This window comes from Hemitrygon akajei, chromosome 3 (genome assembly GCF_048418815.1).
Source record: "Hemitrygon akajei chromosome 3, sHemAka1.3, whole genome shotgun sequence".
Lineage (NCBI taxonomy): Eukaryota > Metazoa > Chordata > Chondrichthyes > Myliobatiformes > Dasyatidae > Hemitrygon > Hemitrygon akajei.
In genome coordinates, this window is record NC_133126.1 from 72,915,391 (window position 1) to 72,935,530 (window position 20,140).

Here is a 20,140-nt window from a genome sequence, read left to right on the forward strand (position 1 = left end):
GCTCCAGATCAAATAACGCGCTCCGCATACTGGCGCGCTGTCACTGTTCTGTCCTTGTGCTGGTCGTTGTTGAGTTTTGGCACAGGGGACAATTGAATAAGAAGGAGCAGGACAAGTAGACCTGCATCTCCTACCGTTTTTGAAATAAAGACAGTAAGGAGGAGAGTGATGATGATAATATCTTGAAGGATAACAGAATTTTCAGTGCTTTAAGATAATAACTGTTACTATTAAAAAAAGCTGTATTTTATTCATTTAATTTTCAGTGTTTTAAAAGTAATTTCAATAAATAGCTAAATACCATGGGACTTCAAAGACAGATATTTTGTTGTAATGCATTTGTTCATTTTCAATTGAAATTAAAGCACATGTTTTCTACATATCCCATGATATTTTATTTTCTCTTATGAGGTGTATTACCAAAACACTCCGTCCATCTGCTCCTGGTCCGGCCCCCCTGTCAAATTTTAGAACCCTTTGTGGCCCACAAGTCAAAAAGTTTGCCCACCCCTGGGCTAAGCGGTGGCACAGGGTGCAGGCCCTGCTCCTAGAGGACTCTTGAAATGTTTTGATGTTAGGTAAAGCAAGAAGTGGTCCTACGATGACTAATAAAGCTGTCATAGATTTTCCTGAATCTGACAATGAGAAATCTAAAAGCTCATTAACATTCAAGAAAATTATTAGGGAATAACTATTATTTTCTTAACTTAATTAATTAAAATCCATAAAATCCTACAGGAATAATTATAAATAATAAACTTAATTTTTAAAAGTGCCTTCTACCTTGTTTCCCAATCTTTGAAAATGAAGGTCCCTGCATCAGAGGAGCTGAGAAAAATATGGAAACAGGCAAACTTAGGGTCATCTGTGACTGTGATGTTGCGAACAATCTAGTTCAGATTTAGACAATTACCCAGAAGAGTTAAGTGTTTAATGGGAGGGGCTGATGTTAAAGAAATTTTCTACTTATTCAGAGCCAGACATCAGAGAAGCAGCCTGATAATTTGGAGGGTGGAGCTGAAAGAGTGATGACAAGACAGGAATGGATGTATACTGCATGCAGTTGCTCCAAATCATTTTTAGGTGGGATGATACAAAGGTATCAATCTCCATGACATCACAAACTCTTTTCTATACATTCAAATTGTTGGAATTTTCTACTGTTTTAAAGTATTTCCATTACCAGCATTGGCATATTTATTTATCAACAATTTGAGTGAGCAACCCATTAATAATTTCTCATTTAATTCATTTCAAGAAAACGAATCTCTGGGTGACATAAGTATTTTGATAATAATTTTTTTTAAAATTTTGAACTTTATCATAATTTTAGGTCTTTCTGATGCATTGTGTTGGATTTTTAATGAGCGCGAACAATGCCACCTACACAGGAGTTCTTGAGGAGCAGTAAGGCAAAGGTTGGTATCTCCCTGATTTCTGCCAAATATAGGGTGGCTTCAATTAATGCCATCCCTGAGAAAGAAAAATTAACATCACCTGAATGACTGTGATGCTTCACTCTCAGATGTGCTCAACATCTTTTATGCCTACTTTAAAAGAGTGAATAAAACTACACCTGTTCAAATCCCTGAAGCATCCGGTGACCCTGTGATCTCTGTCTCAGAGGTCAACGTCAGAACATCTTTCAAGAGGGTGAACCCCTGTTAGGCATCAGGCCCTGATGGTGTACCAGGTATGGTACTGAAAAATCGCCAGCCAACTGACAGGAGTGTTCAAAGACATCTTCAATCTCTCACTGCTGCAGTTAGAGATTCCCAACTGCTTCAAAAGGGCAACAATCCTACCAGTGCCCAAGAAGAGCAGGATGAACTGCCTCAATGACTATGGCTCAGTTGCACACACATCTACAGTGATGAAGCACTTTGAGAGATTGGACATGGCCAGAATCATTTCCTGCCTAAGTAAGGAGCTGAACCTGCTGCAATTTGCCTACCACAATAGGTCTACAGCACATACAATCCCACTGGCTCTCCACTTGGCCTTGAATCATCTGGACAGTAGCAATACCTATGTCAGGCTGCTGTATATTGATTACAGCTCAGTATTCAACACACTCATACCCTCAGCATCAAAAAGATCCATAAAATGGGCCTCTGTACCTCCCTCTGCAACTGGATCCTTGACTTCCTTACCAGCAGACCATAGTCAATGCGGATCAGAAATAACATCTCCTCACTTACAATCAACACTGGTGTACTTCAAGGATGCATGCTTAGTCTACTACTCTACTCTCTCTCTGTACATACAACTGTGTGGCTTGGCACAGCTCAAATGCCATCTATAAATTTGCCAATGCCACAACCATTGTTGCATTCGAGTGAAGGGAATGCATACCAGTCCTCATTGAGGAATCAGCAGTGGAAAGGGCGAGCAGTTTCAAGTTCCTGGGTATCAATATGCTTGAACATCTATCCTCAGCCCAACATATTGATGCAATTACAAAAAAGGCATGACAGAGGATACATTTCATTAGGAGTTTGAAGAGACTTAGTATGTCATCAAAGATTCTAGCAAATTTCTATAGAGGTACCATGGAGAGGATTCTAACTGGTTGCATCGCTGTCTAATATGATGGGGTCACTGCACAGGATTAGAAAAAGCTTCAGAAAGTTGTTAACTCAGCCAGCTCCATCATGGACATTACCCTCCCCAGCATCAAGGACACCTTCAAAAGGTGATGCACTGAGGACCACCATCACCAAGGACATTCCATCTTCTCATTGCTACCATCAAGGTGGAGGTACAGGAGCTTGAAGACACATACTCAATGTTTCAGGAACAGCTTCATCCCTTCACCATCAGATTTCTACATGGACAATGAACCCATGAATACTACATTGCTATTTTCCTCTCTTTTTGTAATACTTACTGTAATTTATAGTTTTTCTATTATGTATTGCAGAGCACTGCTGCTGCAAAGCAACAAATTTCATGACATATGTCAGTGATATTAAACCTTTTTCCAATTCTGATACATGTTTTCTTGATGGAACGTGTGCAATTCTAGATACTTGGTGTAACCAACAAGCCTGCCAAAGTTCACTGCACTGTGTAGACTCACAATTGAGTAATTAGTACATGAAAGTTTGCAGGCAGATATCAATATCATGAGCTACAGTTGTTGGGGGCGGGGAACAGCAGAACAATGATAGCAAAAGGTGGGGTTAATGTCTTTAGAAGTGTGTAATAGACACAATATAACAAGTGCAGTTTTATGTTCCTTTCATGATTTGACGAAACTACATTAACTTCTAGTCCTGAGGGTCAAAGCTGTTAATGATTTTATAACATTTGCCTTCTCAGACAGGTGAAAATGTCTTCACTGTAGGTTTGTTTCCTTTCTAATCTGGTTTGAGAGCAACAGGGGGAATAAACATCCTTGTCCTAACATATGTCATATAACCAACATCATGCAGTGCCACTCATACCTCACTATGAATTGGTGCATTGGTGTGCCCTTTTCATGTATCTGGGAAGCTTTTCATCTCTCTCCAAGCCTGCTGTTCATTCTCTACGATGACATACTAATTATCATAATAGTTAATGTGTCTTCTGAAGTAGCTTCTGTTGCCTAGGTTATTTTAAACATAGTCTCACTGATTACAGTCTATTTTTAAACAGTTTCAACTCGATGAAGTACTACAGGGACATTAAATTAATGCTTGCTTATTTTTCAGTGTTAGATATGTGAAGAGAAATGGAAGATGCTTATAATGCATGTGCATTTAGCAAAGGTAGGTGATAGCCTTTCTTTCTTATTCAGTTCTTCCAGACAACATTATGAGGCAGTTCTAATTATAGTAATATTGCACTCCCTCTGTTGTGAAATTTCTATAGAACTACAATCTTTGACTGAGTATGAACTTTGAATGGGGTATTCATAAGATTCTAAAATTGAAACTGGATGGTAATAGTTTCCTTAACACTAAAAATATATCTCTTCCTCTTAATTGTGTCAGATCATGCTATCACTAAAGTGAAGTTCAGCTGGCCTTTGGTGTTTTTGCTAGCTGAGCAAGGGTCAGCCTTCTTCCTGCCACAGATGCTATTGAAAGTTTGGTATCAACATTGGACCAGCATGCTTTTGTTTTGAACCTCATCGTGTGCATTGCCAGATAAAAACCACTTACAAATTTTTCATGAGGTGCTTACAGTCTACAAAAAAGGTTCACTTCAGTATCTTTGGTCAAGTAATTTAACTCAAAGTGCAGAGCAGAAAAACTGATCCATCGTGGCTCACCTATTTTTCAGGCATATTTATTTGTTATATCAAAACCTGCTGAAATTAACAGAGGAACTCAGCTGTAGGGATGGAGTTCAGACTATCAGGGAAATATATTTGAAATTTTATTGATTCATCTGTCTCCCCAAACCCCTTTGGTCTCTGGTCCACTGAGGCCGACGTGTATGTGATCTGCTACTTTATACCAAAATATACCACCTTAGTGCATGGCTTTTGCTAAGATAAAGTCACAAACAAGGTCAGTACATTTGAAATCAGGTGACATAAAACAATAGATAGCAATCTTGCCATGAGGTACCAAAAAGAATGTAAAAGATAAAAAAAGTTACAAAATATAGGAATGGGTGCGCATTAGTGCCAGGACAATGGATGATCTCTATTTGCATAAATGATTTGGAATCTAGAATTAATAGACTTTTTTCAGAAGTTGCAGATCAAAGCAAAATTCTAAGTCGTCATGAAGCTTGCTCTGTATGTAATAAGGTCCAAAACTTTGGTCCACACATTAAGATTAAACTTTAAATTGATGGGGATAATTATAATGGAGTATAAACAATAAAATACAACTTAATGCATTATCTTTGAGAATAGCAATTATTTATTTTCAATAAAGCACAAGGGTGGCTACCTTAAATGGTTCATTAGGTTAGACCATTTAGATAGGGTTTAGGAATCAAAAGGAGGTGATTATTTGGGGATTATACCGTACACACCATTAAACCATAAGAATAGGGGCAGAATTAGGCTGTTCAGCCCATCAAGTCTGCTCTACCATTCCATCATGGCTAACCTCATTCTCCTGCTTTCTGACCATAATCTTAGGTACCCTGACTAATCAAAAACCTATCAACCTCTGCTTTAAGAGCAAACACGAGGAAATCTGCAGATGCTGGAAATTCAAACAACAACACACACAAAATACTGGTGGAACACAGCAGGCCAGGTAGCATCTATAGGGAGAAGCGCTATCGACATTTCGGGCCGAGACCCTTCGTCAGGACTCTGCTTTAAAGGACTTTGCCTCCACGCTATCTATGGCAATGAATTTCATAGATTCACTACCCTCTAGCTAAAGAAATTTCTCCTCAACTCTGTTCTAAATGGATATCCCTCTATTCTGAGGTTGTGCCCTCTGGTCCTAGAGTTCCCCACTATAGGAAACATCCTCACCACATCCACTTCATCTAGGCCTTTTAATATTCACAAAATATTCAATCAGCTTTAAAAGAGATCCCACTCATTCTTCTAAATTCCAGCATATACAGGCCCAGGGCCATCAAAAGCTCCTCATACAATAACCTTTTTATTCCCAGAATAATTCTTGTGAATCTCCTCTGGACTTTCTCCAATGCCAGCACATCTTTTTTTAAGATACTGGGTTGAAAACTGTTCATAATATTCCAAGTGTGGTCTGACTAATGCCATATAAAGCCTCAGCATTACACCTTTCCTTTTATATTCTAGTCCTCTTAAAATGACTGCTAATGTTGCCTTTGCCTCCTCACCACTGAGTCAATGTGCAAGTTAACCTTCAGGGAATCCTGCACAAGGACTCCTAATGCCCTTTGCACCTATGAGTTTTGAATTTTGAATCAGGGCCAAATTGTTCACATAAGGACAGCATGCCCAGGGATATCAAAGGATAAAAAGTTTAATAAGAAAAAAAAACAAAGCATAAGACAGGTTCTCTGCACTAAAAGTGAGGAAGGCCCCTTCCAGTATATAGAAAGAAGAGGCAAAAGGGACCACAAAGTATCACTGGCAATTCAGATTAAGAAAATCCCAAAGTGTTTTCTAATTATAATAAGAACAACAGGGCAGCCAGAGAAATAATGGAGCCCATTCAGTACCAAAGAAGCTATCTATATGTGTTGCCAGTGGATGTGGGCTAGATCTTAAATGAATTGTTTTTATTTGCAGACACTGAAAGAAAAGACTTTATGGTTGGAAATTTCAGATGAAACTCTAGAGTAGATTAAGATGAGAAAGGATGAGGTATTATAAGACTTAGCAGGCCTAAAGGTGATGAATTCCCAGGAACTGAGTAGATTTATCCCCTGCTATGCAAGGAAGGGAGGAGATTGCTGGGGCCCTGATGGAGATGTTTAAAGCTCCATCACCACAGGTGAGATGCCAAATGCCTGGAAGATAGCAAATGCAGTATATTTATTTTTAAAAAGGCAACAGCAATGTTATTATAGCCAAGTTAGTCTAATGTCAATGATTGGGAATTATTGGCAAAATTCTGAGGAGCAGGATTATTCTACACACAAAAATGCAGGGGCTGATCAGAGACACCATGGATGTACTGGTGGGAAACCATATCTGACTAATTTAAATTGATTTTTTTTTTTAAAAAAGGTAACTAAATATATTAATGAGGTGGTGTGGTTGATATCATTCACATGAAATTCAGTTTGGCCTTTAACAAGGTACCACATGGAAGATTGGTCCAAAAGAATAGAGTCCAAAGTGACCAACAGGATTGCTTTGATGATTGGAAGCCTGTGACCAGAAGTGTACTGCAGAGATCAGTGCTTGGATCCTTGTTTTTCATATACATTAACAACTTAGATATCAATGTGGGAAATCACATTAGCAAGTTAGTAACTAAATTGTAACCCCAAAGATCGGGATGTACTGATACATAAATCGCCTAAATGAATGGAATGGAGCTGTTACGTTAAATGTACAAAATTCTGGCTGAACCACATCTCGAGATCTGTGCAGAGTTCTTAAATTCATATTACAAAACAGATATAAAGGCACTGAAACACAGTGTGATAAATATTTACCAGAATGATAAAACAACAGGGGGACAACACCAAACTGAACAGCAATGATTTACAAATGAACTGATGGATGTTTTCAAGATTATAAAAGGATTTTCAATGGATTTGGCACAGAGAGGTAAATTTGTAGGGAACAAAAAAGTGAGCTATTTAATATAATTTCTTAATATTAACTCCAATAGGGGATTCAAGAGAAATATATTTTCACAAAAAGAAGCAAGAATATGGCAACGATTGCCTCGGGCGTTAGTTGAGACGTAATATTACTGCATTTACAGGAATTCAAGATAAATATATGAGGGTGTACAGAATAGAAAACTAGTCAGTTGTGGTGGACTTAAAGTAATATACATGCATAGCAAAGGAACTTCTTTTAAAAGTCTATCATTTGCATTAAAATTGAGATATTAAATTTGGCACCAACAGAACAATATCAAGAGCATTGAATTGCTTTGCAAGCCTGGTCAGTCTATACCCTCTGTACCGTGTTACAGAAACAATATAGATCATTATCCTCTGGAGTGGTACTTCAACTGTCAATCTTCTGACTCAGAAATAAGAGAACCACAGCTGAGCCAGGGCTGACGTTAACGGAATAAAGTGAAGTTGAGGAGAATACATTTTCTGTTTTTTATATTTCACAATTGAAAGGATGTTTTGACAAATTATTAGAGTTGCATATTTTATCCTGCCTGTTTATGATCTGGACACACTCTCACCTACTTTACAGTTCAAGCTTTATTGCAGTAAAAGGATATAGTGTGATGAGCTTCTGCAGTAGCTCTGTTGATGATACATTAAAGCGGTGCATTGACAGAGTTACCTGTAACAGGTGACTGCTTCGACACAGGTTCCCTTCTGCATCTGTTGGAAGAGGGAAGAATTTCATGAATTGGAACACAATCTCATTGATGATTTCCATCCAAATGTATTATGCCTTCAGGATTAAAATCTGTGATTTTGCTAATGTTGTTTCATCAAATTCATTGCTCTGTGTGTTCTGAGATTTAAGACAACGGATAATGTCATGCTGCTTAGCCAGAAATACCTGGCTACACTACAAAGTCAGAAAACACTGAAGTAGGTCAACACTGGAAGCTCCAAACAGCAACACTGATGGTGTAATTGTGCAGGCATATCTAATTTCAGAGTTCACAAAACAAGAGAGCGGTTCACATTGCACAAAATTTCTTTTTAAAGTGGCTCTGTATGTTGTCTTGTGCTCTGATTGCTGAAATCACAATTCATTATTGGCCAAATTTTACTGTGAGAGGAGGAAAATCATTTCTTTTTCACGTCATGCACCATCCTGACTTAGAAATAAATTGTCAGTCCTTCACTGCTACTGAGAGTAAATTCTACATTCATGATATCTTCACCAAAGCGATTGCAACAGTTGAAGAAAGTAGCTCACCACAACCTATAAAAACTAAATTTCTTGCAGATCTATGTCCCTGTGTATCCATTCAAAATGTTCTGCTCAATAATTCTACCAATTTACATTTCATCAGCAGACTTACAATTCAGACCACCTAACTCATTTGTCATTTTTGTATATCATAAACAACTAAAGTCCCAGCTATTGTCCTTGAGGTACACCACAGGTGACAGTCAAACAACCCTCCACTGCTTTCTGCCTGTTTTCATCAAGTGCATTTTGCACCCAGTTAGCCAGCACACCTTGGGTCACAGGTACTTTAACTTTCTGGACTAGTCTTATCAACCATATGGAACCAAAATTTTCTTTTTGACAAAAGAGGACACATTCGCAATTTTCCAGTCTAATGGAACTTCACCCAAGAAATGTAACATTAGAAAATTTGGCATTTTATTATTTATCTTCTTTTAGCTATGTTTGTCATAGAAAGAGTTCACGAAAACATGTTATACCTTTTGTTTTCCATAATACAAAAGCTTGATCCATAAAAGAGGGCGAAAAAAAGAGTTAGATATAATAGGGCTTGATAAGATAAACTTATTCAAGCCAAAGAATTTACAAAATTGAAACCATATTTGTAATGCATGTTTAACTATAGGATTGGTTATTTGTTTATTCAATTTAGATAAAGCAAAAGGAAGCGAAGATCCTAAAATAGAAAACAATGAAAAGTCTTGTACAGATTTACATTCCAAATTTACCCATTGTGGGCAAGATACTATAATCGATTCTTGTGTCCAAAATATTAAATATTGAATATTAACTGCCCGATAGTAAAATCTCAGGTTTGGCAAAGCCAAACCACCCTCCTTCTTAGGCTTCTGTAAATATTTTTTACTTAATCTAGGATTTTGATTCTGCCACACATACGAGGATATTTTGGAGTCACTAATATCAAAAAAAAGATTTAGGAATAAAAATTGGTAATGCTTGGAATAAATATAAAAATTTGGGTAATACTATCATCTTAATAGCATTAATTCGACCAGCCAATGACAAAGATAATGAGGACCACCTGGTAACAAGTTGCTTGATTTGGTCAATTAAAGGTAAAAAATTAACTTTAAATAACAAGTAACAAGTTTAAATGGTAAGTGTTTATAAATTGGAACTTGCATATTTAATGGAAATAATTCACTCTTATCAAAATTCAGTTTGTAACCAGAAAAGCTACTAAACTGAGTAAGCAAGGACGAAATAGCAGGAATAGATCTCTCAGGGTCAAATATGTATAGTAACAAATCATCAGCATATAATGATAACTTATAAGTCCCTTCCCCACAAGTAATATCAAAAAATATTAGGTGATTCACGAATGGCAATGGCTAAAGGTTCCAAAGCAATGTCAGATAATAAAGGACTTAAAGGACAGCCTTGCCTCGTACCACGGGATAACTGAAAAAAAGGAGATCTCTGATTATTGGTAAGAACCGAAGCCAAAGGTTTATAATATATTAATTTAATTCATGATATAAATTTTAAACTAAAATTAAAATTCTGCAACATATTAAATAAATATGGCCATTCAACTCTATCAAATGCTTTTTCAGCATCTAAGGAAATAACGAATTCTGGTATTTTAGATGAAGGAGTATAAATTATATTAATTAATTTTTTTTAGACAATAGTTTTATGTCCTTTGAACAGCTATCTAATAAATATAATTTGCCTAAAACTCATTTTTTTTAGATACTTGCAAGTTAGAAATTTCTTGAATAACATGTAACAGTTTTTTTCAGAAATTATGTCCAATGGACATTACGGAAAAATTTTTAGCTCTGAATCCTTGCCAGAAGGGTTTAGTAGCCACCATTTATAATATGATCATGAAAATACAGCCAGAAGTATCACGAAAAATTAAGGAATGGGAAAAAGAACTTCATTGTCTTATACCCACTGAGCAGTGGGAGAAAATTTTACAATTAGTCAATTCTTCTTCTATTTGTGCTATACATGCTTTAATACAATTTAAGGTTGTACATAGGGCTCACATGTCCAAGGATAAACTTGCTCGAGTTTATTCTTATGTTAATCCAACCTGTGACAGATGTCATTCTGAAGTTGCTTCATTGACCCACATGTTTTGGTCTTGCCCCTGCTTGCAAAATTATTGGAAAGATATTTTCGGTATTATTTCAAAAGTTCTGAATATTAAATTGCAACCGCATCCTATTACTGCAATTTTTGGTTTACGAATGGTGGATAATAGTTGTTTATCCCCCTCAGCTTGGCGGATGATTGCATTTGTTATGTTAATGGCTAGAATATCTATCCTATTGAATTGGAAAGAAATTAATCCTCCAACCATATTTCAGTGGTTTTCTCAAACTATTTCTTATTTGAGTTTAGCAAAAAATTAGAAGTGTTGTTTTTGACCCTTCAATTAAATTTGAAGAAACTTGGAGACCATTATTCAGCATTTTCATATGAGCTAAACTGACTTTTCCTAAACCTTACTTTTATTATCCTTAATTATTTGGATGGAGGTACGGAGTTATTGACGCTGCTGTGAATATTTGACATAATGCAATGGCCCATGTTGGTTAGGTTTTTTTTGGAGGGCTTTTTTTTTTCTTATTTACTCCTTTTTTCGTAATCACTATGAGTTTGGGAGGTTATTATATATGGATTATCATCTATTTGTATTTATACTTTAACCTATTAATTATGTATTCTCAAACTCTCTGTATCTATGTTTCTCTTATGTTTGTTTAAAATTAATAAAAAGATATAAAAAGAAAAAAGAAAGAAAGAGTTGCTGTCTCAATCCTGTCCCTACCACACTTTTTAAGGACTCTTTTAATAGTATTTTCAAATGTTAGGAAAATTATTTACACATTTTTTGAATCTGGAGGTATTCCAAATGCCTTCAAAATTGGAGGCTGCCAAACCCCTCCTTAAAAAAACCATACCTTGATAGTGAGGTACTAGCTAACTACAGGCCTATATCAAATCTTCCCTTGAGAAAGTCATTTTCAACCAGCTCAATGTTCTCAATGAAAATGATTTTTGAGAAAAGTTTCAGTCAAGATTTTAGAGCAAAACACAGCATGGAGACAACCCTTACCAAACTGTCAGTGACCTTATGCTAGTACTAATGCAAAACAGAGTCTCATTTTTAATTCCTCTAGATTTAAGTGCTGCCTTCAACACAACAGATCACAACATTTGCCTAGATTGCCTTGAGAACTGGGCTGGCCTCTCTAGTAGTCAATCCTCTTAACTGGTTTTGCTCATATAATTTAGAATTTTTTTTTGTCTGTCTTGGAGACCAATTTTCTAAGAGATATGATGTACCTTTTGGTATTGTTCAAGGGAACTGTCTTGGCCACTACTCTTGTCCTTATACACACTCCTCTTAGGAGACATCATTAGAGAACATAAACTTGAATCCCACAGTTAATGAAGATGACACACAATTAATTGTATATCTCTGTTGAGATGCTGATAACACCCTATCTTCTCTGATTTATGGTTATGACTCAATAAACAAATGGCTGAGCAATAATTTCCTAAAACTAAATGGAGATAAAACTGAAATACTTTTGATTGGTCTCAAAGCCAAAAGAAATAAACTTCTTGATAAACTTGGGAACACGGCTCCCCTTTTAAAATCAGAAGTTTAACAAGCCTGGGTATTTATCCTTGATTCGGGTTTGAATTTTAAATCTGACATAAACAAAGTGACCAGAGCAACACTTCTACACTTCTAATGATGCTGAAAAACTTTGTATCGAATAGACTAGACTACAACAATGCACTTTATAATGGCCTTCCAAAGCAATCTATTGGCAAACTTCAACTCATTCAGAATGCTGCTGCTAGACTTTTAACTAAAATCAGGATGAGAGAACATATCACTCCTGTCCAAGCTATTCTGGACTGGCTTCCTGCATCTTTTAGAATTGATTTCCCTTACTTGTTTTGAAAGGTCTTAATGATCTAGGACCAGAGTACATTACAGAACTGTTTTTGTTTTATAATCCTGCTGGAGCTCTCGGGTCTCTTCCCAATCTCCCTCAAAAGATAATTGGCAGGTCAGCTTTTTTGAACTATGTGGCTAAACTGTGGAATTCAACATCAAAAACTGAAAGGGATGCAGACTCAGTTGACACTTCTAAACCGCAGCTCAAATAACTATTTATTTAACTTTGTTTTTAATGAACAGATTTTTGTCTTTTATTTTCATGTTTTTTTAAATTTGATTTCATGTTTGCACTTTATCCCATTGTAAATCACCTTGAACTACATCATCTGTATGAAAATGCTCTATAAATAAGTTATGATTATTAATGTTTGATAAGTTAATATTACAGACTGCTAACGCTATATTTGTGCACTACTTCTGATATAACTAAAGCATTTATAGAATACAGTACAATAATGCAAACTTATTGGCTCCATTCAAATGCTCCATTTCCCTACCACAACTGAATAAAATGTTGACAAATGGCCAGAATTGATAGATTGAAGGCTTTGTTCATTCCAGACACATCTTGTCTTGTTACTGGAACTTGAGTATTTCTTGTGAGTAACCTATTTGCCTTTCTGGCAAACTGCTCTTGTTCTGGTTATCTTCCCCATAACACCTGCAATTTGACTTAGTACCAATAAATCAATTTGCTTCAGGAGTTCTTCCACAAAAGGCTCTCAGCAAGTTATGGTCTTAGTAGTTTTGGGATTATTGGAACAGTAATGCAGCTTTAATATTCTCAATGCATGATGAAGTACAACATATCTACAAATATGAAAAGTTTTGTTACTATTTTGAGTACAGAATATGATTTATTTCACACCTATTGTAAAAAAAATAGACAAACTGGGCACAAACAGTTGGATCCGAATTGTACATGGGGGGGAGGGGGAAGAGGAGGGGAATGTTGGTATTCTTAGGAAACAAGACATATCAGAATCTTCTATAACTGAAGTCCCGTCATCTACACATGCATCAAGAAACATGAGTTTAAAAAAATAGCTTTGATTTACTTTCTTTCCATACAAATTCCACAAGAGTGAATTTTATTCTGCATCTCAGTTATTTGGATAGAGATTTGCAAAGTCTGTAAGGGTGAGTTTTCACAACCTGAATAGCCACGATGATTGAGTATTAAACTGTAGTACTGGGGCCTTTCAATTGTGCCAAATATGTAATTAAGTTAAATAAAAATAAAAAATGCAAATTCCTCTACCAATACATATTAATCTCTTGTGAACATCTATAAGGGAAGACAGATATCTAACAAAGCAAGTGAGTACACATAAAAGATATTCATTATTAAATTTCTCTTTTATTCTTTCTCAATTTCTGAAAACCCCTGAGGAAGAATAAATACTTGAAGGTCGCTTTTTAATTGGTTCCAAACAGGGGAATCAAAAAGAACTTCAATCATTTTCCAAAAAGTGGTTTGATGTTTTCTGCAGTCACCATGCATTTTTCCAAAAAAAAGAAGGGACCTTCAGACAGCCCAAAGCAGAATCAGGGGAAAAGAACAGTGGTGTGACACCTGTGGATCAGAGCAACAATACTGTATTTGGGGCACATTCTTGAAGTCTTGACAACTCAAACTTCTCCAACTGGTCTCAGCCAGCAATGCTCCAGCCTTAGGGTCGCTGAAGACACCGTGCAGCTTGGCACATTATAACATTTCAATCAGGAGTCTACAGTTGCTGGATAGTCCAAAGATTAAAGATTAGCTTTATTTGTCGCATGTGCATCAAAACATACATTGACGTGCAATGATGACCAGTGAAACAGGTGCCCACACGTGGTTTGTGAACACAGCAGGAAGTTCTGAAAGATGGTTAGCCGATCTTTCCCCAGAGAGGAAGCATACACACTGATGGACTGCAGAGCTGGATTTTCAATGCTATAACTGCATTGAAGATGCAGCCACCAACTATATATGACTGCTATACATGTCCTGACCATTCATGGACAATAACTTCAAATGTGTTATTAATGTAGCTGGATGATCCAACAGTGTACACAGTAACCTGGACAACTGCCCCAGACTACTGACTGAAATAAGTATGAAGTGCCCAGTTGTACAATGTCTTCAGCAATCTGATGCAAGAAGCACTGTTGCAAAACACCTGGGTCAGTGATGGAGAAGTTCTTACGACAAAATATCCAGGTCCAGGAATTGTTGATTCCTGACCAGATCACTTATCTGCTGAAAGGTGTAGTAAGCATAAATGCAGGTCACCCTGGACCTTGGTGAGGTATCTTAAACAATATAATCTTTATTTTTAACTGTATATTTGACCTTAAGATAAATGCTTTCTGCTGTGCAGAATAGCCTTTACTTCACAGTTCTGGTTTGAAAGTAATATCCCTTTACTGCACTATAAATGGGTGTAGTTATCTGCAGCTGAAACAAAAAAATGTTATCATATTTTGCAATCTGACCTGATAAATGCACCAGAAAAAATCAGGCTGAACAAATAATTTACAAGTCCTAAGTCAGCCTCAGTAAACCTGATTAATTTAAATTACTCCATAAGCACTCTAAAATTTGAAGTATGCAGTGAATAGAACATTAATAGAGATGCTTTCAATATCTAGACATCTGAAAAAAATAAACTCTGATCACATCTGCTAGTTGGTCAGCAATGAAATGTATTCGACAGCTGTTTTTTTCTGAAATGTGCATAAACATTTTAGAAAAACAACTCAAGTAGAACACGCCATCGACTGAGTGTTCAAAATGGACATCCCAGTGTGGTAGCAAACCATGCTGACCAAATGTGTGGCATAGTTAATTCAACAATCAGCAATGAGCTTTTGGTGAACATTGAGTTTGGTTTAAACTTGTGGAGTTTAAAAACAATTAAGAATCTTGTGAATCATAGATAAGTATCACATTCTGAGATTTTGAACCGATTTCCTGTACTATGTTGGATTGGGCTGTAGAATTGTGATTTTTTTTTTGCAGATCAAGTTTCCTATGCATGCTTTTAATTTTATAGATACGTAATTACTCAGTGAATTTTCCAGTAATTATGGTATGTTTGCTTCTGTATTTTTCTAGAAACTTTTTGGTTTTCAGTAGCACATGACTTGATTCTGGCTATGTTATAGGTTAATTGTTATCACTGGAAGTTTTCGTTATCTGTAATCTGAGTATGAGTCGACCACAATTACTTTTTCCTTTGCCTTTCTTTATTCATTGTGTGTACATGCAACAATCAGATCACAAAAGCATCATGATCCAACAACATTGCTGCTCTTTTTGTCGGTATAAGTTTACAAATATTATTTAATAAAGTTAGTGCATGTTAAGCAAAATATTTTTGAATGCAGAAGTATACTTTATGAAGCAAGATGTAAAAATTCAACTTGAAAATTCTAGAAACTAACAATTTTGCTCAAGTTCAGAGAAGTTATCAAATCTGCTAATAATTTCATGATCCATTCAGTTACTTTGAAACTAAAATAACTAGAAATGTATTAGAGAGGATGCGAAAAAATGTAAACCACATTAGAAGCTGTGAAGTATTTTGGAGACATCAGGATTCCTGCTGCATTCTATATAAAGCTATGAATAATACTTTTTGTTTTGTCAAGTTTTTGCTTGCTGAGAATCCAGAATATTCCAGTCTGTCCTTTGGTATTTCATGGTTTAATGGAGAGAGAGATTCAGCAGAAGGCTAAGTATCATAGAGTGGGAGTGAAGTGATTGTCACCGTTGCATAAGTGATGTCACGTGACTCATGCTAGGGCATGGCATTTCTATTTTAGCAGTGAGACTGATGAGTGCAGTACTTTGGATTTCATTAATATTAACAGGCCTTGTTTTTGTTTTTGCACATCTGCTGTAGCAAAGGAATAAAGGAGCGAATATTTTTGCAAATATCTTGTTCAATATGCTGGCAATTCTATAACCCAGTGTTAAAGAACAGATTAATACTAAAAGACAGACAGGTTTCTTTAAAAGACAGATCCAAGTGCTGTGTAACAAAAAGACTTTTATTGGTAAAATTGTTTGATTATGACAACCTCACTTCTGCTTTTCCTTTTAAGATTCTCAGTTTTATTTTAAATGCAAACTGCTTTTTTTTATTGTACTTGCTTGGTCTCATATTAAACATTGTTATAGAATCGTAGAGTACTGCAGCACAGAAAGAGACCTTTCAGCCGATGTGGTCCCTGCCAAACTGTTGTTCTTTGTTTATTGAGATAGGGCATGGAATAGGCCGTTCCAGCCCTTCAAGCCACTCCACCCAGCAATACCACAGTACCTGGAGGAAATCCACATGGTCACAGGGAGAATATGCAAACTACACAAGACAGCACCAGAGATCATTAACAAATTCAGGTTGCTGGAGTTCCAAAGTGACTGCTCATTATATCTGCTCCATATCTTTATATATTTTGCAAGAAACACGTATTTTGAAGGTTTCAACACTAATCAGCTCCAACATGAAGAAACCACACCAAAGCAATTTAGGTTAACAAGAATGTGCTGAATAATATACTCCATACCTCCTTTCCCACTTCATTATCTCGTCCTATCCTGCCCCCTTTTTCTCTCTGGACCTTCTTCCCTCATCTGTCCATCATGTTTGGTCTCAAGAGCATGAATGCTATGTGCTTTGATCATTCAATTTGCCTGGTACATTCCTTATTCTGACAGCAGCTTTCTTTAATATGGGAATTATTTTGATTCATTACCTACATTAGTGCCCTCCTTAATGCTCACTAACATGCAGTAAACATTATTTATGGCTAATCTTTTAAATGCCTTTACAATTTAAAAGATTTTGAAAACATTTTCTGGAACTTCCCTTTACAAATAGCCTTATCAAGCATGCATTCTTCTTCATGCAGGTTTATATGTTGGTTTGTGCTGTCTTGAGATAAAGGAGCATGAGCTTGGCTTGTAACTTTAGTCACTGTCTGGGCTATTTATTGAAGCCATTAAAGTTGATGTTTAAAGGCAATATAGAAGGTCATTAGAATTATTGCACACAAAGCATTTCTTGAATTCCAAAAGTATAACCAGGCAGTTTCCACTTGATATCCTGCTCCTAACAGCTCAGGATCTCTGGACTGTTTTGGCAGGAGGAGCATTCAATCTTCATGTGTTTCACGCAAACCAAGGGCAATGAGGCTTTAATAAAAGTCATCAGGAAGTAACGAAGTATTGCAATGATCAAATTATATCTAAAGGTAAAAAATCACATTTCCTAAAGTTCTAAAATAATGATGTCTAAAATAATGCATTTGATGGAGGCGCTCAGCAACCCAGGCAACACCACTGGAGGAAGAAATAGTGCAGAGAACAGAAAGAAATATTAGAATTCCTTTCATTAATATCTTCAAGAAATACCTAAAACATCAACTTCAGTGACTGTTTAGTTTGTACCATAAAATGTACTTCTGAGAGATTATTGTGATTATACTTTCAATGTGTATATAATTGAAATCTGTGCTGTGTGCAAATGTTTCCCCAGGGACAAAATCCCAAATGTCTTCTGTATTTGAACATTGGACGGTAAGTTAGATAGTGCAGCTCTTCAGCCTGTATATAATGCTGGACAATCATGTTGAAATGTTAATAAACATTCTGCAATCATGCAAAAACAAAGTCTTCTACGATTAACACTGAACTCAGCAATTTCAGGTAATCAGTCATCTAGTCCAGTATCTCATGTTCCAGCAATCTTTTTTTTTTGTCCTCTTCTGGTAAATACAGATTTCACTCATGTTCTCCTACTTATACCATTCACAAACATGCCTTTTATATTATTCACCAACCTTCCTATATCCCTCTTCAACGGGCTCCACTATCACTTTTTTATTGAATCTACGCCTGTATCCAATCACAGACCTTTTGTTTTCTATAGTCATCCCCACTCCCTCAATAAATTAAAGGGGGAAGTCACGTGATGACGTAGGATCAAGACGTGGAAATCCAGCTCTCCCGTAAAAAAACAGTAAAATAATGTTTAAGTGAAGAATAGTAAATACTTTTTAAAAATAACTTATAAACTACTCAAGATTGTCTTAAGATATGTCACCTAAACAGAAGCAGAAGAAAACTACTACTTTGAAGACAACACAAGTTGGAAAAGAATCAAGGCCGGCAGCCATGAAAGAGCCTCGGGCTCAAGTGCATTTTACCTCCGGCGATACAGAACAGGAAACTGTGTCAACATCAACCGTTTCCAAAAAAAAGAGCAACAGGAATTGCGCATGCGTGAAGGAAGAGGCATGCACAAACACGAGCAACCCAAACTACAAATGCCAGCTATGATCGGAACTGAAAGTGAAAGTGAATATGAGGTGGAATCAGATTCTCTGGATAAATCAGACGAAGACGAAGAGACAAACAAAGAAGAGCAACAGGAAGAGGTTGGAGGTGATATTGGAGACATAAAAAAAACTTTGGTGCAAATAATGCATGAATTAAAAGCATTAAAAGTAATAAAAAAGATATTAAAAATATGAAGATTATGTTTGATAAAATGATGAAAAGACAGGACAAAATGGACAAGAAAATTAAAAACGTGTAAGAAATAACGGGAGACACCATTGATAGAGTGAATAAAATGGAGGATAATATTTCTGCCTGGACATCATAAAGAAAACAGTTGTTGGAAAAAGTGGATGTACTTGAAAATTTTAACAGACGAAATAATATTAAGATTGTTGGACTTAAAGAGGGTATAGAGGGAGAGGATCCAATAAATTTTTTTCAAAAATGGATTCCAGAAATTTTGGAAATGGAAGAAGGGTTGAAAGGGCTCACAGAGCCTTAAGATCAAGACCTCAAGTTGATCAAAACCCACGATCAATCTTGATAAAATGCTTAAGATATCAAGATAAAGAAAAGATCCTGAAGGCGGCTGCCCAGCATGCCAGAAAGAGAAATGGGCCATTGATGATAGAAGGGAAAACAGTTCTTTTCTATCCTGATATAAGTTATGACCTTTTGAAGAGAAAGAAGGAATTTAACCCAGCGAAAAAAGTTTTATGGGAAAAGGGTTATAAATCTATATTGTGCCACCCGGCAACCCTGATAATTTTTTTGGATGACGGAAAAAGAAGATCTTTTATTGATTATCGGGATGCAGAAGAATTTGCACAAGAACTCCCAAATATTCGCTAACTACAGCCAAAGATTTAAAAGTGAAACGGATTAAAGATGAAGACAGGGACAGTGAATGGAGTTGATGGATGTTTAAGGACAGAAGAATATTTAAATATATTCTTAATTATATGATACAGGGGAGAAAGGTAAAAATTTAAGAAATATTAATCAAGAGTAGTGATATTATCTTTTCTTCTCTTATATATACTTTTTTATGTTACGGGGGAGCTGGGGAACTTCGGATCGATTGCTACAGGATTCACGTGTGTAATCATGGCGATTGCCATGACCCGTACAATGGAGGGGGGTAATGTTGTGTTTTTTTCTTTATTCACAACATTAGTAGGGGGTATTTTGTTACCTCTTTTTCTTTATAATCTATTTTTCTTTAATCTTTCTTTCTTTGCCTGGACAATCGGGGGGGGGGGGGGGGGAGAGTCACATAGCAACACGGAGAATTTAAAAAAAATTCCCCAAGGTACTACAAAAGTTGAAAAGTTAGGTATTACTATAGACTGCAGTAACCCTGTTAAAAATAATGACTAATTTA

General features: G+C 36.2%; 1 protein-coding gene across 8 annotated transcripts in view; it reads right to left on the minus strand.

The window, feature by feature from the left end:
• The window catches only part of LOC140725105 (RAS guanyl-releasing protein 1-like), a 301,300-nt gene that overhangs the window by 52,375 nt on the left and 228,785 nt on the right, over positions 1 to 20,140 (minus strand). For all 8 annotated transcript variants that reach the window (XM_073040121.1, XM_073040119.1, XM_073040125.1 and 5 more), the window contains one exon: positions 7,810 to 7,920. In XM_073040121.1, the coding sequence (XP_072896222.1) occupies positions 7,810 to 7,920 (111 nt within the window). The remainder of the gene's footprint in view (positions 1 to 7,809; positions 7,921 to 20,140) is intronic.